Here is a 25,053-nt window from a genome sequence, read left to right on the forward strand (position 1 = left end):
TCTCCCCTCTTTCCCTTCTCTGTCAAAAGATAATAACAACCACTACCCATACAAGCTCCACTGATATGCAGACATATCCCCCCAAATGTCACCGGGCGGCTCTCGCTGCCGGCTCCTCCGTCTCCTCACTTGCTTTTTCCCCAGCTTTCAACCTCGCCTTTACCCCTCCACCACCTCTCTATCTTTCGTTCTTTTTTCTGTCTGTTTCTGGCTCTTCCCCAACTAGACTCTTTGTGCTTCTTTGTGTCTTGGTTGCTCAAGAATTTTTTTTAGCCTACAGAGAGAATTTTTTTTTTCTTCCCTATTTCTTGCTTTTACTGTTCAAGGATACCCAGAGACCGAGAGTTATCCTCATGTGACTCTTCTGTTTTGTGTTTGTTTGCGCTGAGTATGTGCGTCTGCTGAGCTCTCTGGGTAAACGTGAAGCATCGCTATACCTGTCTTTGTCTGTGTAATTACAGCCGCAACAGTCTGTGTTTTTTTTCCCTTCCTTTCCTGGGCAAATACTTGACACTACCTTGAAAGAGAGTTTCTTGAATAAAAAGAAATCTCACTTCTGCCTACCGTCTTTTCCCCTCCGTCTTTTTCACACAAACACACACAGATGCACACATACACTATCCACCACCACTACTGGCTCGGTGATATCTAATTATTCTGTTTATTCATACAAACAAATACCTACTTTTCTCTCTCACACACACACAAATACAGGTATGGTGCTGCAGTAGAGAGGGAAAGAAACAAGCGCTGAAGTGTGTTGATATGTGTGTGTGAGTGTGAGTGTGTGTCTGTGCGTGTGTGTATGTCAGTGTGGGGTTGCACAGGGCAGGTGGGGAGGTTTGAATGTTAACTGCCTTATCACTCCAATTTCACACTCTCGCCTCCAGTCACACACGCACAGAAACACCCTGTTGCCTCCAGTCTCTTATGTGACGACTGATTAACGGGGAAACAGGGGTCTCACACACACACTCGCGGACACACTAATCCTAGCCAGAGGGGAGGTTTTGTGTGTGTGAGTGTGCAAATGAGTGTGTGCGCCTGCTTCTGTAATGGGGCCACCTGTCTACTCATTAGCCTCGTTACCCAGCCTTTTAATTGCCCCCAAACTCTGCATCATGTCTCCTCCTCCCCCTCCTCCTTCTTCTTCTTCTTCTCCTCTTCCTCCTCCTTGTACACTCCTTCTCTCCTGCTGATTTCTTTTCATCACGTTAAGTGAACTATTGGGACATATCAATAATCTGAAATCACCACATAGAGCAAGGATTATGTCATAACATGCAGGTGTGTGTGTGTGTGTGTGTGTGTGTGTGTGTGTGTGTGTGTGTGTGTGTGTGTGTGTGTGTGTGTGTGTGTGTGTGTGTGTGTGTGTGTGTGTGTGTGTGTGTGTGGGATTGGGTGGGGTTGTGTGAGTGCAACATGCCCATATGTCAGCGTATTAGCAAAGTGATTGCTTTGACCTCAGTATCAGGAGGCATATGAACATGACGCCAGTCGGAAGGGAATTTGTACTTGCACACACACGCACACGCACACACACACACACATTCAGCACACACTCATATACGCAGGGTTATCAGGTTGATTTGCGTTACCTTGAACAACCTAAAGCTCCACCTCCATCCCTCTCACTTTCTGGCTCTCATCCACTCTCCTCTATGGCTGCATGATTATGAAAAAGGACCCTGATTAACTGTGTTTTTCTTACTACTGTGTTCACACTTATAATGATGGTTATTTGTCTCAGCTACAGGAAACTACAGCAGATTGTTTTATTGGATTTTTTTCCAGCTTAGCATACATTTTCCTTTTATTTGGTTCAGAGCAGTATTTCTCACAGCAATCCTTTTTAACACACACAGTCTTTACTCTCTTATTGTGGTCTTTATGTACAGGTTTTAGCCAATAATCACTCCTTTATTACTTTGTGACACAACCCAAATGTAATGGCAAAAAAAACTCTCGGCAACTACTTTGAAAATCCACTTCATTTGTTTTTCAAGCAAAAATCGTAAACCAATGTCAAATATTCAGATTTTTGCTTCTCAAAGAAAAAGGATTGCCTGATTGTCTTTGATGTATTCCATTGTAAACTAAATATAAGATATTAGAAGACATCATTTGGGGCACTGCAAAGTTGCAATGGGCCTTTTTGAGATTTTTTTTCAGGTTTCATAGAACAAATCTATTAATGAGTTCACTGAAAAAATAATCAGTGGGTTAATAGATATTGAAAGTAATTGTTCATGTAGCCCTAGATAGGATCTTGGTATGAATGCTTTTAGAACTGCAAGATCTCAAACACAAGAAAAAAAGTATATCTCCGGGGATATATCTTATGCCTTCATATCACGCAGCCCTATCAGGGATACATTACTTTTTAATTGTGAAACATGAAAAATGATCTGTGATTACTTGTGCAACCCTTCTTGTCCTCCACCCATCTCCCTCTCACCAAATCTATCTTATTTTCTTCCTCCCGCCCTTCCTCCCTGTGTCTCTGTCAGACAGCTTTCTGAGCTGTTGCCAGTCAAGTTACATGAGAGAACAGGCGGCAGTACATTCCTGCTGAACATAGCTTTGCACTCGGGGGATTCCCTCCCCTGTCTCTTTCTCTCTCTCTCTCTCTCTCTCTCTCTCTCTCTCTCTCTCTCTCTCTCTCTTTCTCTCTCTCTCTCGCTCTCAGCCCTCTCTTTGTTTTTGTCCATTCCTGTACTGTAAAGTCCAACTCGAGCCGTGGGCTACACTTCCATCAGAGGCATTCTTCCTTGTCTGCTGCTTTTCTTTGTCTGATAATCGCAGAAAGGATGCTTTCCTGTGCTGAAATGCAGCGAGTCGTGCGTTATTTTGCACTCATGGCATAAGCTAAGTTTTCACACGCTCCTTTAGTTATGGTCGCACGGCAACTGTCACTTGCGTTGCCAACTTGCATTTTTTGTAAAGAACACCTTGCATGCAGAGAGGAGCTCGCCTGAATACTTTGTTAGTGGCTGCAGGGGCTCTGAAACATTCTCACTGTTAGAACTAAATTTATTGTCATGCTGTGATGGGGTCTGAAGAAATTGTACTGTACACAGTCCCCTATAGGAAGGCTCCTTTTGGGCTTTAACCAGAGTTAAAGAAACACTTGGCTTGAGGCTGTTTAAATCTACTGTCAACCTGACACGATTAGTTTCATTCTCTTGTTCCAGCTTCTCAAATGTGAGGAATTGCTGCTTTTCATAGTTTAATGTGATAGCGAGCTGTTTGGTCGAACAAAGCGAGGCTTTTAAATACGCTCCGCTGAGTTCCAGGAAACTGTGATTGGAAAAAATTGTCTTTTGGTATCTGCCTGTTAAGACCCAGTAGGGTTGAAATGTTGACTTTTTATTCTAATAAAAAAAAAAAAAAAAAAAAAGTAAACCAAACAATGAATCCATTAATCAAGGCAATAATCTACAGATTTATTGACCAATAATAATAACTGATTGCTGCAGCCCTATTTAAATAATAATCACACCATAATGCTGTCAAACTGAACTGCCAGTGCTTTTGGTAATCGATTAATCATGTAATTTTTCCTAAGTAAAATTGCTAGATGTTTGATGGTCTCGGCTTGTCAAATGTAAAGATTTGTCACTCCTGTCAGTTTTATATCACTGTAAACAGAATATCTGGTCAGAGAAAATAAGATGTGCTGCTGCTTTTATTTGTCATATGTCAAAAAAATCATCAGCGAATGAATCAATAATGAAAGAAAAGGCGTATAACTCCTGTGGTGATTACTATGCATGACTTCTATAACTTTATGAAGACTACACATGGTCTGCTTGTCCCAGTCACATTGGACGGCCACATCAGCACACAGCAGATCAAATTGCATCCAAAAGTCTGCAACTCTCAGTCAGGATGTTATAATATATAGAAAATGTGGACAGTTTCAATGGAAATTTTTCAGAAACCATAACTTCTTGGCACAATTTGATTTCTCTTTGCTGAGAGAGAACAAAGACTTTCCACAAGTGTCCTCATATTTAACCACGATCCCCTGATGTCTGCTTCACTCCAGCATACCCCCTCTGCGTCCCCTCTCTCCAACACTGTCGCCACTGTCTTCTCTTACTCTCCCCTTTTCTTTTACTCTGTTTTTTCGCTCTGTCTCTGGTACGTCTTCTGTGTTTAAAGTCCAAACTACCAAGGCAGGCTGTCGGAGTCCTCAGGCTGTTATTGATCGTCTTACAAAGGGAGAGAGAGAAAGAAAGAGACAATGAGCGGTACCAGGCGCAAGAGTGAGCCAGGGCCGGCAGAGGAGACGCCTCGAGAGCTTGTCTGAACCGGAGGGTCTATTTCTGTCTGTCTCGGTGCGTCATTATTGGCCAGAACGCATCCAGGACACACGGGATGAGATGACGGATGGTGAGCAGTGCAGAGGAGAACAGGAGTGGGAGGGAGGGCGAAGGGTGAAGTTGAGCCTTTACAGGTTGAGAGGCCGTTGATTTGGTTCTGCAGAAGGAGAGATTGATATGAAGACGAGGCATTTTCAGTCTGGTCCGGTTGTCTGCCGCCCGCAGCTCCCAGTCAAGTCCGATTGTTTATTGTCAGATGCATGAGGCAGATTCATCTCCAACCTGACAACCAGTTGTTTAAGGGCTGAATGTGCCTGTTTAAGCGCAGTCAAGTGTGGTCCTGACGTGTTTTTCCTCACTCTCCCTTTTATAAACACACACACACACTGACATGGCTGATATCATCTACACATTCCTTGTGACCAATCCTCTGAAACCAAAGGGGAGTGGAGGCACACAGGCCAGGGCTTCCAGGGCATTCCCTCCAAGTTAACACACATACACAGAAACACACAGACAGGTTTTGGGATTTGGTTGTTAGAGTTTAAGATTTGTTTTTTTTTTTTTTTATGTCAGTATGGTGTTAATTAATACATTCATATATAGTATTATTTGAGGAAGGTCACAGTCGATCCACACAGATCTGAGGTTTTCATCTGCCGCCATTTTTCGTCTCTTCAGTGGAACAGAGGCTTAACTGGACATTGAAGTCACATTATTCATGCACGTAATGACTTGTGAAATGTGGAAACAAGTAAAATATCAGAGGTGATGGATTGTTGGCGATTCGCAGCGTCCACCAAGCCAAGAAATGCACTGACATCCTGCCACTAACTTTAAATCTTTTTGTCTCCGTCTTTTGTTTGAATTTGATTCAGTTCTCTGGTTTGCGGTTTAATTCTAGCACACTTTCTTTCTTTCTGTGCATTTGAATTCTGATCATCCACAAACACAACACCTTTTCAGGTGAAAAACGTCTCTTCTTCTGTGGCGTGATTTTATTTTTTATTTTTTTTACTGTTAAGTCGTTTGAGTGCAGGTCCATTTTTAGAGGTGAGAAAGAGCCGTGTTGTTGAGTGGATCTGGTTTCAACAAACATCCGTGGACTATTAATAAATCATGGTTGCTCTGTGCAGTGGGATGCTGTTTGGGCGCTCATATGTGTGTGCGCTCATGCGTAACTCATTCTATGAGCCATAACCTTTTATTTAGACAAGGCTTCAAAACTTTTTCACACTCACAGGAGGAAAAAAAAAAGACTTTGTATTTCTTGTGTGTTTGCAGCCACAAACCACCTCCAGTATTTCTTGCTTCATATAAAGAAAGCCTACAAAAACACTCTGAACTGGCACGAAACCTTGACTAAAAATGGTAACCAACAGATGTAAAATACAAACCCAACCCTAATTAATGACTGTCTTTTAAAACTAAATTGGTGCAGGAAAAATAATTCAAACCTCACCATTCCTCAACTGCGGTGCACCTTCCAGGACACTATTCAAGGGTCCTGGTTTGAGATTTTAACAAAACCATCTCCTAGACCAGAAGGGGTAACACATTGTAATCAGGCACAGCAGAGGGGGCGGTATAAGAATAAGAGATGGGCTAAAAGAAGACTGGCGACAGAAAGGGAAAGATTTAAACAGAAAGGGAAAAGAGGTTAGAAAGAGAAGGTGGAGGTTGTACAAGTGGTGATTTGTGACCCACAGGAAACAGGCAAAGGGCTCATTTTCCCTGGGCTCTCAGAGACCATAACAGGCCCAGGCGCTGTGTGTTTCCTCTTGATAACGCTCAGCAAGCTCACATGTACTCACATTGACTCACTAACACACTAGATTTTGGCCCGTGTGGCTGTTTTGCGGGAAGATTCTGGCCTCTTTAGTGTTGAAGCTGCTCGTGCTTATTCCTTTATCTTTTAAGTTTGACCATTGCCGTACCAAAAATGGTGAAGAATTATAAGTGTTTCTTCTGAATAATTGTGTTCTTGGCAAAAAAAAAAGGAAAAGGCTTACGAGCGTCTCGTTCTCACTTATTTACGGCACATCTACACACACAGCTGTGCACGGGAGATGGTGGAGATGGTGAGAAAAGGAGAGAAAGCCCTGTAGAAAAGTGAGAGAATATGTGTCTGTTTTTTTTTTCTTGCTCTCTTTGCTTTTAGTCAGCCAGACAGCTCATACACTCCATCCTGCACTTACACACTCAGTTTTGTATGAGAGATAAAAGACAAAACTGTCCTTGTTGGGTCCAGATCCCACAGTGGACCAGACAATGGCTTCATCACACCTCTCCCTGCCAAACGCTCGTTTTTGTTTTTTTTTATCAGCCCACTCTACACTCCACCAGTCTGATAGGATGAATCGATAAGACGATAAAGCGCTTGCCGTTAAGTCGACATGTTTGATAACTGATGAATGTAGTTCTCAGTGTTAGAGGGTATTCTTCCATTTGTTGCAGGAAAAAAAAGGCACACAGGAAATTTTGTGAAAAAAAAGTATCACATGTAAAAGTAGTCTGTGAGAGGACCCCTCAAGTTGCTGTCCCCAGACTGCAGATTCATGCACTCAGCCAGAGGATGATGTGCTAAAATCTCGACAGTGAGAGATTGAGCGCTGCGTGCTAGCTTTGAAGTTAATTTGACAAGTGCTTGTATGCTTCAACTGTACGCAATATCACCTGTGGAAAAAAGGAAAAAAAAATCTGCTGTCGCCTCAGAGGCTGGGAGTGTGTATATGTGCATGAGAAAGGCTTGTTTAAGGGAGTGGACTTGCTGGTGGGTGAGTAAGTGTGTGTGTGTGTGTGTGTGTGTGTGTGTGTGTGGGGGGGGGGTTGTAACATACATTACCTAGGGATCTGAGTACACGGCCAGACATCATTAGGCTTTAAGGCGAGAAAGTCTCCGTGGCATGAGTTTTTGCAGTCTGCCTGACCCAGCAGACATGACAGGCAGGCATGCCGTTTAGGATCATTTATTTGAGTTTGCATGTGTGTTGCATCCTGCGTGTGTGTTTGCGTGCATGTTATTTATTTATTTTGCCTGGTAATATGCCTGCGCCTTCATTATAGCGGGAGCCATAACTTTGATAAATCACTTGGGCTCGGGGCCCTCACTGCTTTCACAGTATTAGAAAACTAATTGAAATTCTCTTCCGCCCCCTCCTCTCTCTCCCTCTCTCTCTCTCTCTCTTTCTTTCTTTTTCTCTCTCTGTTTTTCACCCTTTCCCTCGTTCTCTCTTCCCGTCTCTGTAGCGAGGGCCAAACAGTACCGTGTTTTTTCAGTGGAATAGAAGCCAAGAGGGGGAAAATGTCATCACTGATTTAATAGGCGTAGTCTTACTCAGAAACACACACTGCAGGCTCACACACACACACACACACACAGAAACACACACTGCACTCTGGGGAGTGTTAGGAATCCTGATAATGTCATCATAGGAATCTCCATAATGTACCCCGTTCTCCTGCAGGCTCCAGTTTTGACTGTGCCTCTCCACTCTTCTGCTTTTGATTAGATCGGGGGGGTGGGGGTCGGGGGGTGAGATTTTAGGTTTAGGTTGATGGGATTTAGAGTTTAGATACTTGTTTCTATGGCAGTGATCCCCCGCTGTCCTCGGATTGAGGGTCTGTTTGGTTTGTTGCCTGGGATCTCCCAGCTGCCCCAGGATTTAGGGTTTAGTCGTTTCACTGTCCATGATCCCCCTGCTGCAACTAGATTTGTTTCGTTTATAGGGATCTCTGTGTCCCTGCATCTAAATTCGGGGTGTAGTTGTTTTGTTGTGCAGGATCTGCGAGATGAAATTTGTTTTTGAGTTGTTTTATTGTTCAGGATCTCCTCGCCGCTGCAGGATTTAGGGTTTGGTTGTTTTATTATGCACCAGTACTCAGCTGTTGCTAGATTTAGGGTTTAGTTGTTGTCCAGGATCTCCCTGCTGCCACTGGATTTCGAGGGGCTTAGCCACTTCTTTTTAATATCTAGACACTGCTACTGTTTGTGCGACACTTGGGGCTTTGTGTCCACCCAGCAACCCCTCCTCTCCCCTTGGGTGAGCTTTGTAGCGTGAAGCCAAAGATTTAGTGATGGGAGCACAGAGTCTGTGTGTATATGTGACGCGACTTGTGTGGACCTGGCGATTTCGTGGAGTCCTGTCAGCACATAGAATTTCTCTCTGCAAACATTCCTCTGACGTGATGCAAGTCCAGGAGAGGAGGGCAGAGTTTATGCCTCTGTGTGTGTGTGTGTGTGTGCGTGTGTGTGTTTTTGACCGGCGGCATGTGTCTGTTGACCAGACAAATCCATACCATCACTCCCAGGCACATAGTCACACACACACAGGTTGCGTGTATGTGCGTGTGGTTAATGAGGATGTGTTGATTGATTAGACTGCAGTAATTAGCTGGAGTGTGAAGGCCTGGAAAGGACTCTGCTCTGGTGGGAGTGTCCCCTCTGGAGAGACATTGAAGTGTTCTATGCACCATTACATTACACACACACACACGCACACACGCCACAGAAACAGTCCCATCCAAATCTCAGATGCTGGATGAGTCATCTCTCGGAGGCAGACCTAATACTCTGTGCGTGTATGAGGAGAGAGGAAGGATGTTTGCTGTGTGTGTGTGTGTGTGTGTGTGTGTGTGTGTGTGTGTGTGTGTGTGTGTGTGTGTGTGTGTGAGTCTGAGACATAAGGATGTTTGCAGCGTGGAGATGTGTGTTGCAGAGTGAGATGTGCTTGTGCCAGCAGTTTCTTTTCCTGCACAGTGTGGCCTGAACACTGACCTGATCCTCTGCCTGACAGATCAACTCTCTGCCTCACCTCCACCGCCTCCACCTCATTTGTAGTTTCACTCCTCATCTGGTGTCCAGTTTTCTTTTGTGCATCACAGGGCTGCTTCTAGTAAACTCAAATAATATGGTATTAAGTATGACAGCCTCAGTCTGTAGCCTTCCTCCTACTGAGTTTCGAGGATGTAGATGAAACTGCCGCAGTAAAGTGTTGTAAACAGTGCCACCAAATGGATGACTGGGGAATTACATATGATGCCGTGTTTTTTTGTTTTCTTTTTTTTTATCTCCGTTTTTTTAATAAAATGTATATGAAACATGAGCTTGTTTTCACAGATTGTGTTGCTGCTGGTTTTATTTCCGCCTCCTTGATGCAGTATTTTACCTTATTGATTGACTGAGTCCATATCAGAGACAATTTTCTGTGTAAGCAAGGCAATAATTCATTAATGTTTTTTTTTTTTTTAACCCACAGGAAGTTCTACTACATCACCCTGCTGAGGGACCCTGTGTCTCGATACCTCAGCGAGTGGAGGCACGTGCAGCGGGGAGCCACGTGGAAAACCTCCCTGCACATGTGTGATGGACGGACCCCGACGCCCGAGGAGCTGCCTTCCTGCTACGAGGGTTCCGACTGGTCGGGGTGCACCCTGCAGCAATTCATGGACTGCCCCTACAACCTGGCCAACAACAGACAGGTAGGGACAAAAGACTTTTAATGTGAATCAACTACACAACAAACAGCCGCACACTACAAGCTGGGATATGTTGCGGCGGCGTCACATTGGCTGTTGTGGTCACAGTCCCCTGAACTGAAGCCAGTGGAGTTGTGTAAATAAATGCTGTAGAGAAGGAAGGTGCTCACAAAACCTCAGCCCTTCAACTTAGCTTAAATGAGCTTCTTTTGGCCATATAATCATTGTTGTGATTTAGATTTCTTAACAAGAAAAGTTAAAGGAGAAAATTGAATTTGTTTTTGTTTTTTTGTTTTCTTAAATTCACATCCAAAAGATGTGAAAGGTGTAAGATGAGTTGCACACATCTGAGCGTACACTCTCCACACACACACACGTATACCCGCACGCAGACAGGAGTTCGCCTGCTGGTCATAAACACCTCAAATTCACACTTTCTTTTCTCATGCTATCTCAGTCTCCCACTAACGTATTGGCCAGCTTATCTCACCTGAACCCGAGGCTGTTATTACTCAGGGTCCCATGACTTATAAATGTGGGGCACACATATACATACATACTTACACACACTTGAGGTATCTTGGTGAACCAGCAGGGTTAAGGTGTACACAGTATACTCTTGTGAATCCAAATCATTATTCAGTCCATGTTCCTACGCTTTGACACAACAGCTCCAGAGTACACTGAGTTGTATAGTGGTCTCTATACAACCAAATCCAGCTCAAATCAGCTTTAGTTTACAAAGAGCTGCAGGTGATCAAGGAATATGATTGATACTGAAATGTCAAGAGAGAAAATTATGCACAAAACGCAGGACTTCAGGATCATTTTCTTTTTTCCTTATTTGAAGAAGTGATTACACAGAGTCTATAAAATAAGGAAAACAAAGAGGAGCTACTAATTTAGTTATATGTCAAACTGTAGCCAAAAGAAAAATGTTTTGATAATTGATCAGTTGTTTCAGTCAAAAACTCCAATTATTGACTCCAGCTCCTCAAATATGTCGATTTCATGCTTTTCTTTGCCATTTTTGACAGTAAATCTAACAGCTTAAATATCTGGACTGAGTTTATCAGTCAGATAAAATAAGCTAAAGCACATCACCACCTCTAAGATTTTGTGAACAGCGTTTTTTCAGTTTTTTAACATTTCATGGACTAACTGATTAACTGTGAACATAAGGGGCAGATTACTGACTAATCATCTAAGTAAGGCTGCAGCCTTACTTAGGTGATTAGTCAGTCATCCAAATAGAGTATTTGCTTAATAATCTTTTTAAAGAGTCTCTGTTTTGTGCCTCTAAGGTTTAAACACAGCTCCTTGATTCAAAGGATGAATTCACTGTCACAAATACACAAACATTCACTGATTTCTGTAACATCCTCACTTCCTTCTCCCCTGTCTCCAGGTTCGTATGCTGGCAGACCTGAGCCTCGTCGGCTGCTACAACATGTCCACAGTTCCAGAGAAGAAAAGGGCCCAGCTTCTACTGGAGTCGGCAAAGAAGAACTTGCGAGACATGGCCTTCTTTGGTCTGACGGAGTACCAGAGGAAAACCCAGTTCCTGTTTGAGCGAACCTTCAGGTTGCGCTTCATTAGGCCCTTCATGCAGTACAACAGCACCCGGGCTGCAGGGGTGGACCTGGACAATACTACGGTTAGCATAACCACTCGCTTACCAGTTTCTTTATAATGAATTAAAAAGGAAAATATCTCGTTATCTTAGATTATGCTGAACATATGTCTTTGAAGCAAGACAAAGTAAAAACAAAAAAAAAACAAATACATTAAATAGAAGTGGAAAGTTATCTGAGAACAGAGGTAAAGAAATAGAAAATGAGAAAAAGAGGGACTCAAAGAGCAAATACAGAGGTTTTATACTGCTGTGAAATGAGTTGGGATGACTGTCGCCATTAAAAATACAGCAGCTTTAAACATGTTCTTCACACTTTGGTCCAATTGGTCCAGTGTGGGAGTACTTAGGCTGAGTTCCCAGCCAAAGAAAAATCCTCCAGTACACAGCAGGCTGGTGACTTGTACATCAAAACCAGAAGGAGAGAATAAAGTATGCTCAGCTGACAGGGGCTGTGGAAAGGTGGACCAACGGTTATCGCCAAAAAAAAGTATGAAAATATCATGTGGTGTTTTGTAGTCTGACAGGTCAGTCTGTGTGTGGCATTTTGAGTAAAAATTAGCTTCTAAAATTAGCTTTCAAATTAAATACTTCTGAAGGCACCGTGTTAAATTGTGGCATTATTTAATTATTTTTTAAAAGTCAAATAATTACATCAGCAGGTGATGAGAAGAATATTTACTTTACGAGTCTGACGGCTTGAGTTCTGAGCGCTGTCTTCTTGGCTCTGTGCCGGTGTCCCCCGTGTGGCCGATCAATCATCTCTAATTTTCTAACATCAATGCAGCCCTTCGCTTCCCTTTGTTGTCACACACATTGCTCACAAATGATATTCGGCACTCCATCGCGGATTTCAAAGGGATTCTCTTAATTAAACACATTTCCCCCTCCGTGTTGTATTCACACGCAGCAGATGATACATGCCAATAAATCCAGCTGCATAGCCCGAGCTAACATCAAACATTTTCCTGTTGTCTGTTGTCTCCACATATTGCCAACATCTCTCTCTCAGTTCCTTCCCTGTAGAAACCCTTTAAAACTTTTGTTCAAGTGTCCTGTAATAGGGCGTTTTCACCACAGGAACTTTTCTAGAGAGAACGTTCTGAGGAACTCAGGAACTTGACAATAGTTCCTGCCCTGGTGATAGTACTTTCTAATGTGTCAGGAACTACTGGTGTGGATTTTCCAGGGCTGAATGTCAGTGGCCAATCAAACGCAGACTTTGTGGCAACTGCAACTTGTTCAAAAAAATAATGAAGCTGTAGTGTGCTACTATCAGTATTATTGTTTCATCATGGTTACATGCTAAATCGGAAATTAATAACCACAGAAGATGACTGTGTTGTTTGTTCTTTTTATCTTCACCGTTCCTCAGATGCAATGGAAATGCAAACAGGAATGCAAATTAAAGCTTTTATTTCCTGTCCTGAATTCAGTTCCCTTGGTCCTGTAGATGGTCAAAAACAGCTATTAGTTCCTGCCTAGGCCCAGTCCCTGCTGTGGGGGCAGTACTTTCTGTGGTTCAGGAACCATCTGGGCACTGTTTGCCTTGCTGAGCATCGGTCAATATTCAATGAAAGCTATGGATGCCACTAGTATCACTGTTGGGACAAGGACAGGAAACTACTGTTTATTAAAGTTAAAAACAACAGTTAGGGTTTGTTGTCACTAATACCAATTAATGTTAATTAATGAAGAACTAGATAAAATGGCAAAGAGAGATATAATCGATGGGAGAACAAACATCAGTCTAATTTGCCTAATCATCATGGTTATTCGAGTGCAGTGGAAAAATACACAAACAGGACATATAGTTCCTTTGGCTTCATAGTTCCTGGAATTATTTGGTTGAAAAAAAAAGGCTACAGCTTCACTTTCTCTCCTTCAACTTTTTCTGTTCTTTCATCCTGTCTTCAGCCTTTTCTTCTCCATTCCTCTTTTCTCTCAATCTTATTATGAAAACTTAAATATTTAATCTGCTTCCTCCTCATTAGGTCCAGCGTATAGAAGAGTTAAACGAGCTAGACATGGAGCTGTACGACTACGCCAAGGACCTGTTCCAGCAGCGCTACCAGTACACCAGGCAGCAGGAGAGGCGGCAGCAGCGCATCAAGAACCACATGCAGCAGAGCCACCAGGGCCTGGGCCTTGGCGTCAGCCTGTGGCCCACCCGCAGCCGGCAGAGCTTGGTGTCGACACTGGAGTATGGAGAAGGGGAGAGGGAGGAGCGGGAGGAGGGTGAGGAGGGAGGCAGAACGGAAGAGGCGGGCAGCAGGCTCCCCACTGAGGACTACATGAACCAGATCATCAACCGCTGGTAGCAGCAGAAAGAGAACAAACACACAGACATGTATATGTAATGTGAAATGCCTACACATAAACACACACACACACACACACACACATACAAACACACACATACACAGAAAGTGGCTCCTGCATCAAAGACCCAAATGACTGACAAAACAGACTTTACCAGAGAGTTGGGCTGCGGGAATGAGAGTCCGACTGGTTTCTATGGAAACCAGGGCTTGGTTGATTGCATCAGCTCATGTTATTGAGGTTAGCCCAGTTGTTATTAGCGCCCGCTTGCCCTTTCCCCCCTCTGAGTTTCTCTGTCTCTCTGGTCAACATTACTGACTGAGCAAAGGAGGGATATTTTTAAGAGTTGCTGACAACCAAGTATCTCATCCACCCCCCCCCCATCTCCCCTCCTTCAACTCCTCCTCCTGTATTCCTCTCGTCCTCTGTGGCCTGATATGGAGCATGAGAAAATAAAATTAAGTCTGTGAATTCCCGCTAATCCTTGCTAAGGACCAGTCTACTTCCTGGATGCTCCAATTTCAAAGGAACTGGGAAAGCTACGAAAGTATGCGAATGGCTGAGCTGAACAAAGAAATTGGTGAGAATACATGAGAGACTGTACCAGAAAGAAAGAAAGAAGTTGGACTGAGTTGTGTAACAAAGCTTTCTGCTTAAAAAAAAAAAAAATCAGCCATTTCACCCATGAACACGCTTTGGTCATGAAATAGTGACAGTCTCATTCTCATTTTAGGATGATTTTATTTGTATTTTCCTTTTGTGTTTATGCTTTTTTAAAAGCAGAATTGTAATAACACTGAGACCAATATTGCTGCCTAAAGAAAAGTGATTCCTTTATTTCTTTATTTTTGTTTGTTTTTTAAGTCAAAGCTAATGGATTGGATTGACGTACAGTGGACCATAGCCATTACTGAAGCCTTGCATCTTGGGGGCAAAAAGTGGCCTCTGTCTCTGTTAAAAGTTCCCAAAGCTCCTGTCGCTTAATGAGTTCATTATTTCTCCTTTTCTCTACGTTTTTTTTTTTGGTGTCTCAGTCCTGCAGAGAATGACAGCCAATTACAGACCCCAATCTCACATACAGTAGGTGCGAAGAAATCAAAGGCAGGGAGAGGAGAGAGTCTGCTGCAGGTTGTTGCCAGGAACCGTGCTGTGTGAGCGGCAAGCGCTTTGGAAGCCTTAACTCAGACAAATGCTCGAGATGGGAGTTGTGGAACTACTGGTCACCATGGCAATGTGAGCCCTTAATGTAGTGGGTGGCATTTTCAGTTTCTCTCCATCTCCCTTTTTTTCTCTCTTTTTTTTTTTTTTTTTGTCAGACCAAGAGCTCCGTTGTAAAAGCAGCTGTCTCAAACAAGCCTCCGTCCCACCTGCTGAAAGGGCACACGCAGCGCTGGTGACCAGTAGTTCATTAGCGTGACCGGTATTTTAGTTGGTTTTACCCTGAGGAACGGACAGGGCGAGGTAGCAGTGCCTCTATGTACTGGGATGATAGTCTACATAATTATTGCCAGATATTATGTCTGCATTACACTACAGTAATTTCTCTGACTACTCGTGTGTCCGTGTGGATGAGTGTGTTTCTGTGTGTGTGTAAATAGTATGTACAGTATGCCTTTGATTGGCATATGTGTATGCCTTTGTAAATAGTGTGCCTGACTGAGAGAGGATGTCTAATGAGTTTTGTGAATGACTGGTTTCATGACCAAGTATCTTGCCATGTTTTTGGTGGTGGGAGGGCAGGGCAACAAAGTCCCTCCGACAGCATGTCACAGCAGTGTGACCGTCGCAGTGATGCAAGCCAATAATACTCCCCTCCGCCCTTCCCTTAACCGTTTCCTTTCCTCCTTTTCTTGTCTCCTCCCCATGATTTGGTTACATTTTTTTTTTTTCTTTTTACTATAATTACCTAAAATCTTAATTGATATTTTCAAAAATCTGCCTGTGTGACACGTCTTTACTCTTAGGCAGCAAAATCTACAAGTAGGGTCGGGTTGCGATAGCAGGCTCCATTTTTAATCTGACGTTGCACCAAATTCTGTTAGCCAATCAGGAACTTTGAGCTCGGTGATTTTAATTTGTCAAGTACTTTTGGTTCATGCTTTTTTAGGTTGTTAGGTATCAGAATTTAGTGTAACACCGGTTCTCACTTGACAAAATGGACTGATTTGTTGAGCTCTATACTAATGAGTCTCTTGTTGAACATTTTATTTCTCTCCTCCTTGTTTTGTATTAGCAAAAAGCAATGTAGAAAAGACACACATCACTGCAGAAGACCCATTTGTTAACTCTGAATGTCCATACATTACTCTGTGATTTGGTCACATAGCTTTAAAGGGGAGAAATCAAACAGTTTTTTTTTACATGTTACCCGGCAGCAAGTTGTATCTTCAAAGCTATTTCTGTGACCCTGACGGTATCAGCTGTCTGTCTGGAAAGCAGATTTAACATTGAAATTTCCATAGATTGTGATGCCATGGCATGGCCTGAGCAGCTGACTCATCCGATGTTCCAGCATCGAGAAAGTCTGTGGAAATATCAAATATTTTATCAGTCCGAAAACACCTTTGGAGATGTAGTCCGCTGCTGGAAAATAAAAAATTATAAGTAATAAGATAATAATAATAACATATTGACTTTTTTCCTAAACTCTACAGAGGGAACAGTATTTGAAAATCAAACTTTATCTGCTGTCTGCAGTCCAGTGTCTGTACACGGCTGAAGATGGTTTTGTTAACGAACAGAAACATCATTCTGTAACAGCGCTCTGCAACTGCGAGCGGACTGTTTGGTTTTGTAGTTTAACGACACCAATAGAGTCACGACACCCCTCTACAGAAATCATCTTTCAAGTTAGCTGAACTTATCTCGTTGCGTTCAGGAGAACCTCAGTTAAACTTTTAGTCAGATAATATCAAAATTTTAAGAGCATCAGCTTTATAGACACCTCCAGAATTTGGAGCAAGTTCAGTTTGTGTGAGATTTTTTTTTTAAATGCTGTCAAACCCCAACCCTATCTACATGCAAAGAATCTGAGCAATAAGAGGAGAAAAGCCAATGAGAAGACGGAACACTTTTAAAAGTGAGAGGAGAAAAAGACGTGTCACAAAACAATTAGATCAAACTGAATGTAGTCCAGATTCAGTGACATCCACGGGCAATTAGAGGGTGCATGCAGGCAACCCGCTTCCTTGGTGTTCTCATAAATTACATTTTGCATCCTGTTGTTAACAGTAGTTTGTTTTTTTTTAAGTAAAAGGGGAGGATAAACTAACAATTTAGACCACCCACCATCGTTGTTGTTAAATAATCATCCTGGATCCTCCCGTGTTTTCTCTTTTTGATCAACTCCTTTTTAAATCAGGGATGATTCATGAAGGGAAGGAGAAAAGAACAAGGGGGGATGATGAAAGGTATTGGGATACATCCAGAGTCAATATGCTGCTTTTTGTGTAGCCTTCAAAGTAACGCAATAGGGACAGAGAAAATGGATGTGGAAAGAGAGATGTCCCTTTTTTGTTTCATATTAACTTCTCCTTCATTGTTTTCGTGAAACTGGAGACTCAAAAACACTGCAGCTCCAGGCATTTTGCCCACAACCTCTTTTTCAGACTCAGACTTGTGTCAGACCATGTTTGGATTCCAAACCGATATCTGGTTCTGCGTTAGTGCAGAAAACAAAACTGATTCTTAATCTTGATTGTGTTTTATTTTCGGCGTTCCTGTTCCAAGTGACCATCAGATTTGAAGCAATCCCCAAAAATACTCACTGCAACTGAAGTGTGTGAAAGAAAAACTCCTTTCGCTGAAATGATTCCAGAAATTGACGCTGTAAAGCTATATTCAAATATTTTATGTCTCATCATCACTATGTATATCTGATGTCTTAACAGCGTTTCCTTCGTGACAATGAAGCAACCCAGGTGTCACTAGCATTATCATCTTTTTTTGTTATTTTTTATTAAAAATGTGTTAAAGAGTGTGATAGAGACGTTTTTTTTCTGGATTGGTGTGCAGTCTGTCTCTGGCTCTTTCTGTATGCATAATTCTGGGTTTGTTTCTTATGATTGCAAAAATGAATCATCAAGCCACCAATTAAAATATTTCATTTTTACAGACCTGACTGTGTTGTGGTTGTCACTGCACATCATTTATGATGTTTCCCGCTCTGTCACTCTATTATCAAGCACACACTCATGAAAAACATCTCGCATTTGACTTCATTTGTTTTTTTCTTTTAGATGGAAATTACATCTAAGGTACCAAACCTGAAATGCAGCCACATATTCATTTAAGACTCTCAGTTACTGATTTTTTGACAACTTGTGTGGGAGCTTTGCCCTCCAGGTCTCTACACTTCCATCCACAGGCCAATCTATAACTAGAGGACATTTCTACCACTCGCCTACACTAACCACAAGACCGTGACCCCATAAAGCAGCCTGTTCCCCCTCCTAATGACAGCCTGAGCCCTGTCAACAGTGATCTACAGCCTAATTCAATCTGCAAACACTCAGGGACTAACACACGTATATGCACAAAAATTCCTCTGCAGTGGCAAGTAGGTGTTTGGTGAACAGGTTGGTGGGGGGGCAGGGCGTATAAATATCTTTCCCTGTCCTTGGCTGAGCACGCAAAGGAGATGGAGCAGAGCACAGGCCTTCGCCCTGTCACATCAACAGTCCCGTGAGCATCAACTTTGACCCCCCCACCCTGAGGCAGAGCAGAAAAATCACTTGCCTGGGCAGCAATGAACAGAGGCAATTGGCTGGAGGGAGATCAGACTGCAACGACAGCACCAACGAGAGCAAGAGTGTAAAGGAGATGAGAAATCAGAGAGGGCTTTTATGTAAGACAGGAGGAAAGAGAGGATGTTTTTGTGCCTGACATATGAACACAGAACCAGAGGGAAATGAGGGGTGGCGAGAGAGAAAGGGAAGACTGTGCAGCCTCTCTGGCAGCTGCTACATGGTGCATTGGACTGAACGCAGTCTTTAATCCTCCCCATAGTTCTGGGTCGCTGTCATTTCAAGTGCAGCTGGACTAAACAAACAATAATGGCTGAGCTACTGCAGAAGGCTGGACAGCTTTTGTTTGGCTGTACATGGGCATGTGAGTGTTTGAGAGAAAGTGCTTGCTTCCTCGCTGCTGCAGTGGGAATCCAGCTCTGAGTGATTGTACGGGCTCTGGCTGCAGTCCATTATTAAGAGGTCAAACTGGCTGCAGCTCCTCATTGCTGGTCCCATGCTTCTTTCATGCAAACAAAGAAGCTCTGGCATTATTATCGCTTATTTTCAGCATGGAATTCTGCAGATAAGTTCATATTGAGTGCCTCCCTTACATGCATCAGAGCCAGGCCATTGTAGTTCTGGAGGATTGCCCTGTTGGCGCTGGCACTGGTCACAATGGAGTTTGGTCTTTTGTCTCTGGTTGAGACATTTCCAGCAGTGGCATGGCTTAGACCTTCATTGTCAAATGTACAATGTGGATAAATCTCTATACACAAACAATTTGCAGAGTTTCAATACCCTGTTTTATCAAAAAGTAAATTCAGAGGGCAACAAGAGAGTTCAATGCTGTATGGGAGTGCACATTTTTCTTTCAGCAATAAAATAAATATGATTAGATCGGACATCTGGGGCAGTTGTTTGACCTTCCGCTTCGAGTTTGGCTATTCTCCCAGGTCAACGCCAAATCATCCCTGATGATATTAAGGGATTGAACAGAAGAATCCAACCTCCCAGGCAGACAGAACTCTGCTGCTATGGAGCTCTCACAGACTAAAACCAGAGGGAATCCCACAACAATCCCATTATAGTCTAAAATGTGTGTTTATTGTGTTTGTGCGTGTGTGTGTGTGTAGCTGTGGCCCAGGAGCTCATAAAGAGCTGATCTGCAGCAAACTTATTAACCTCTACATAAAAGTCTGATAAATGTTGATGTGGGAGAAACGTAGCAGGATACAAACCCTGGGTCAGGGCCAATGTGGGATCTAGGCCTGTTAGTGGGGTAATATTTTTCCTTTATATACATGAAGTGACAAACGCACACACGGGGGGACATAAAAATGAGTGTTACGGAGCACAAAAAGTGACTGTTTCTAATTAAAAAGTTCTCCTTTTGCTGAATAAGTGTTTATATGGGTGTGTAACTTTTGCAAACACCAAGGTAGCCAAGTCTCTCCATCTGTATTTAAGATTTGAGCTCAGACCGGCCCAGTGTTTGGTGGCTGTGATGTGGTGAATTAGCTTCATGTAGGAGACCCCAGCTGACCCCATTATACAGTCAGGGACACATTTAATTAGCGGCAACTCACGTGAAACGACAAAATGTATTAATATTAATGGAGGTTTAATTGAGGTCGTTTTGGTCCCCCGTCGAGGCTTTCAACCTCTAAAATGGCTGACGTGTGATAGTGTGAGGAGAGGGAGCCCACAGCCTGGGTTCACCATTTCTTATGTGACCCCAGAGAAGATGACAACCATCTCCCATAATTCATCTGAAGATGTCACCTTCTTGACAGATGAACAGGCCCTGTGGGCAGCATGTGTGAGGCTATGTTTAGCTATATTTGTGGGGACTCTCTTTTGAGGACGTTTTGGCCTTTACACACACATAGGTGATTTTTGTGTTACACTGTATGTGTGTGTGTGTGAGAGAGATAGAGAGGGAGAGGGAGAGGGAGAGAGAGAGAGAGAGAGAGAGAGAGAGAGAGAGAGAGAGAGAGTGTGCATCAACACCACAGAGGTGTCCACGTGTGCACATCAAAGTGAAGGTCAAATCCAACAGGATAATTAATGTCGCCGCTTTTTATACAATGTTAAATCAAACCCTGGAACTGCTCCCTCTGGAGGATCAGCTGTCCAATTTAATTTAGGCCGCAGAGCGAGTAAATGAAAACGCAAGACCCATGTCTCTGCACCCTGGGACAGTGTCTCAGTACCTTTCATCTTCTTTTTGTCAAGAACACACAACAGGTGGAGAGGGAGCCTGGCACGATCTAACCCAAAGGGACAGTCTATCCAAAAGACAGAGGCTATCACACAAACTCAAGGTAAAGATTCACAAAATGGACCCCCAGGAGTCTTAGGTGACTCTTACAAAATGAGAGGGATTTCAGTTTCTCTACTTTTTCATTACCACATAACAAATACTGTTAACCAAAGGGACAGCTTTGGCTTTTTCTAAATACAGGATTTATTTCCCTTGGCTATCATGCTGTGCGTTAAGCAAACCTCATTTCCATGAGCTGCTTTTCAAATTAATACATGCAGTTTTCTCACATCAAGTCCCAAATATATATGAATCCCCTTCACTTATTTACTGTATATGCACTAATACATGCACAGACACAAACCCGTCCTATGTCTTCTCTCCTTTAAGTGGCAAATCCCTCCCAAAATTGTCTGAATATGACTATATCTACAATATAATACAGCTCAACTTTACCTTTTTATAACATATTCTTTTTACATTTTGCTATATAACTAAATACGAAAATTTCCTAAAATACAATCATAAGAAATAACTATTTTTAGACCAAAGAAAAGAACATAATTCATACATACAGTATACATCTACCCACTTACTTGTATTTATGTAATGCTATATCATGGAACAACTTAGAGATATTTTCTGGTTCACAGCTGTAAACACTGCTTTCAGATAAAATGAATGTAAAATCCCAAACACGCTAATGAACTCATGCAGCCGCCACTAATTAAGTGTCACTGGGTCAGTAAATGTTCATTAAACTGTCCAAAACCACTGGAATGGCACAATGTAAATTATGTTTACAGTCCTTCTTTAATGATATAAATAACCCTTGCTTCACATAAATTTTATATTATATATAATATATATTTAATTATATATATTTATATGCTGTGCAGCAACTCTGACATGAAGAATGATATGGATGACCTGTTTTTTCTGTTATTTCTACAGCCATATAGTACATTTTCATGTACAGTAAAAGTACATTTTTTAGAGGTGTGATATCATAGTTTTATGAATTGCATTTTCTTTACTGAATTTACTACACAGTTTTTAAAAATAGATATTTCTGTTAACTCTTGTTATTGTAAGAGCAGCAAAATTCACACAAAAATTGGCAGCAAGCTGGTTCCTTGTTTTCAATAGTCTGTGATCGTATTTTTTATTATAAGGAATAAATAAATAACAGAGACTGTATAAGACAGGAACATAGCACGCGTGACGTCACCCATTGGTTTCGGGGAGTCGGTTTTGTGACCAAACCATGGGCGTTTGAGCTGCGCCATCTTGGATTTTAGTGGGAGTGTACTTTCCATATTTGGCTAATGATAATAATAATGATAATAATAATATATTAAAATTCACCGCTGCCTCCACCCACTATCCACTTACAGTTACAGCAGCACACAAACAGCAGCCAGTTACTGACGGAGCTGTTCTGTCCATGGAATGTCGGACTTTTTAAACAGAAAAATGAGACGAAATAAAATTGTAGCCTAGTATTCCCACAATAAACAGACTCTGAGAGCACGGAACACACCGCAACAAACTATCAATAGAGAACAAAAACAAAAAATGTACCAGGCTGTAAATATGTTTTTTTTTTGGCTGTAAAGTTGGCTATTTTAACATGGGGGTCAATGGAGAATTGTTCACTTCTGGAGCCAGCCCCCAGCGGCAGCCGAGAAACTGCAGCTTTTTGAACGCGGAAGTGATCCTCACTGCTGAAACCTACAACTGCCCCCTTGATATATAAAAGTAAAAAAAATTAATTGAGAATGAAAAAAATTACATTTAATTTTAGTTGGGGGGGCAGGGGTGAAGCAGTAAAGTTAATTGCTAGCTTAGACTCGGTTTCCCCACACTTCAGTTTTTAATTGCTTTTCAGTAAAATATGCTGTTTGTGTTCAAGTCACGTTTCATTGTTGTTAAATAGTTTTAATGGCCGGAGAGTTTCAGTCATTTCGAACTGGCAACATCTGTGGCTACCTGATCTGACTGACAGGACCCACCCACTCTTAGCGGAACATGGATGCAGGAAGCTACGGAGCCGGCTTCGGTGAGAATAAATCATTCATTTTTTTCTTGGGAATAAGCTATAAACAAATGTATTTAATATCGGTTATTATAGCTTTTTTTAGAGACTGTGACATTAGCTGGCTCACATTAAAGCGAAGCACATAAGACAAAGCAGTTTTCCGTTTGTGGAGTAAGAAGTAGCTAGCTAGTTAGCTTCGGCTTTTCTTGCCAGTCATTTTTCATTTTTAGCAGCCCGCAGTTTACAAATAGTTGAATCGAATTCTGTGTGTGAGTATGACGGATATTGTGCTTAGATATGCTTAGATCACTAAAACCTTACTATATGACGAAGTTAGCCTTTAGCTCACGGTTAGAGCTCTGAGGCTTGTCAATGAAACAGTCCGGATGTCCAGAATGAGGAGACACGCTGATGTTTCCTATTGGACAGAGATCTTCGAGCGGTTTGTTTACACAGATTTAAAACATCGTATTCCTGATGTACGATACGTGAGACTATCAGCAAGACTGTGACACTGAGACTGTGACTATGTCTTCTTCCTCTTCATCATTCCGCTCTTGAGCCCCTCCACCTCTCGCCCTCTTTGTGTGACCCTGTTTCCATCCACTACATCAAATGCAGTTTAATGAAACAGTCTTGCAATAAATCTCCTCTTCATCAAGGTTATAATGTTCAGTTTTTGTCCACTTTATGATGATTTTTATATGATGTAGGTTGTGCTGTTGTTGAACTCCACTGAGTTATGTTGACAGATGTTTCTATTATTTTGTCCACCGCATTCAAATCAATGAGGGTAGGCTAAGCAAAAGAGATGCCTCTCTGTATAACACAATACAGTTATACAATAGCATCACAAGCTGTAGCCTCAAAAATGCAGATGAATCAGCACCTTTTTAACATAGTTTCAGTGAAACTAAATAGTATAACCTTCATGAAGGACCATTTATTGCGGGACTGTTGTATTAGTATTATCCAGGTGTTCTTAATAAACTGACCGCTCATACCTTTATATGGAAATATGAACCATATGATTAAATTAGGTCCTAAGTTGAACAGAATCAATTACTCAGACAGTAGACAGAAAATATCTTGGCAGCTATTTTGATAGTTGATTAATCATTTAGTTTTTTTTTTTTCTGGAAAAATGCCAAAATGTATTTGTTCCAGTTTTTGTTCCATAGGAAAAAATGCATAACGTACTGTGCAAACTTTTTAGGCTCTTTAGACTTTCAAATTTTTGTAATTTTCATGTAATACTATCAGGGAGGCATCTAATCAGATCCAAATTCATTCTGCAACATGACAACAAGCCCAAACATACAGCCAGAATCATAACAAGCTGCCTTCAGCAACAAGAAGAGCAAGGAGTACTGCAACAGATGGTCTGGCCTCCGCAGAGCCCTGATCTCAGCATCATGGAGTCAGTCTGGGATTACATGAAGAGACAGAAGACACTGAGACAGCCTAAATCCACAAAAGCACTGAACTGTGGCAGCTTTTCCACAGTTCACAACAACCTACCTCAAAAACCTCTGGACAGGGGTAAATCAGAGAACTAGCTCTGTTTTGAAGGCAAAGGATGGGCACAGCCAAATATTGATTGGAATTTTTTTTGTTCACTTTGCTTTGTATGAATATATTAAAAACTCTTCATGGCATTATTTTTTGAAGGCTTTACTTAAAATTTTACTTTCACTGCCTAAAACTTTTGCACAGTACAGTAAAAGAAGAGTACATTTTCCAATAATAGGAATAATAATTTTTTAAAGAGAGATACCTCTAGAATTCAGCAACAGCCTATAAACTCAACAGAAATATCTAAACTCAGAATTGTTGGCTCAGAAGTTGGTCTCTTTTTTTCCCTAGAATTAGTACCAATTGTTTTTCAAAGGAAACCTCCTTGGAAATTATTAGGAAAGTGTGGACTCAAAAAATAGTGTTAAGAAATTTGCAAGTGGTCAAAGCACAAAAAAAAACACCTTTCACCCAGGGAACCAGTCTTGTCTAGATCCAGCTGAGATGGATTGTACTTTGTACCTTGGATCATAAAGCATGTCAGAAGCGTCTCCGGTGGTCACGATCAGATGTCGCCTCCTGCTTTCATTTGTTCTGTCTGTGGAAACTCTGCTGAATATACAAACATACATATTCAGATGTAAACCAACATTTTGGTACTTCATCTTGGTTAAAGGCTTCAAAACTGTGTTTGAGCTGTTCAGCAAATTAACAGTATCCTGCTGTATTTGGCAACTTTGTGCTGA

The 25,053-nt window shown here is 41.9% G+C and overlaps 2 protein-coding genes across 2 annotated transcripts in view; both read left to right on the plus strand.

Moving 5' to 3' along the window:
- hs6st1a (heparan sulfate 6-O-sulfotransferase 1a) overlaps nt 1-17,740 on the plus strand; it is a 52,552-nt gene extending 34,812 nt beyond the window's left edge. The window contains exons 2-4 of the mRNA XM_041060614.1: nt 9,587-9,809; nt 11,215-11,463; nt 13,434-17,740. Of these exons, the coding sequence (XP_040916548.1) occupies nt 9,587-9,809; nt 11,215-11,463; nt 13,434-13,760 (799 nt within the window). The 3' untranslated portion in view covers nt 13,761-17,740. The remainder of the gene's footprint in view (nt 1-9,586; nt 9,810-11,214; nt 11,464-13,433) is intronic.
- A 5,013-nt stretch (nt 17,741-22,753) lies between these two features.
- The window catches only part of uggt1 (UDP-glucose glycoprotein glucosyltransferase 1), a 51,818-nt gene continuing 49,518 nt past the window's right edge, over nt 22,754-25,053 (plus strand). Inside the window, exon 1 of the mRNA XM_041060056.1 lies at nt 22,754-22,813. Within this exon, the coding sequence (XP_040915990.1) occupies nt 22,783-22,813 (31 nt within the window). The 5' untranslated portion in view covers nt 22,754-22,782. The remainder of the gene's footprint in view (nt 22,814-25,053) is intronic.

Source organism: Toxotes jaculatrix, chromosome 17 (assembly GCF_017976425.1).
Source record: "Toxotes jaculatrix isolate fToxJac2 chromosome 17, fToxJac2.pri, whole genome shotgun sequence".
In the NCBI taxonomy this organism is placed as follows: Eukaryota; Metazoa; Chordata; class Actinopteri; family Toxotidae; genus Toxotes; species Toxotes jaculatrix.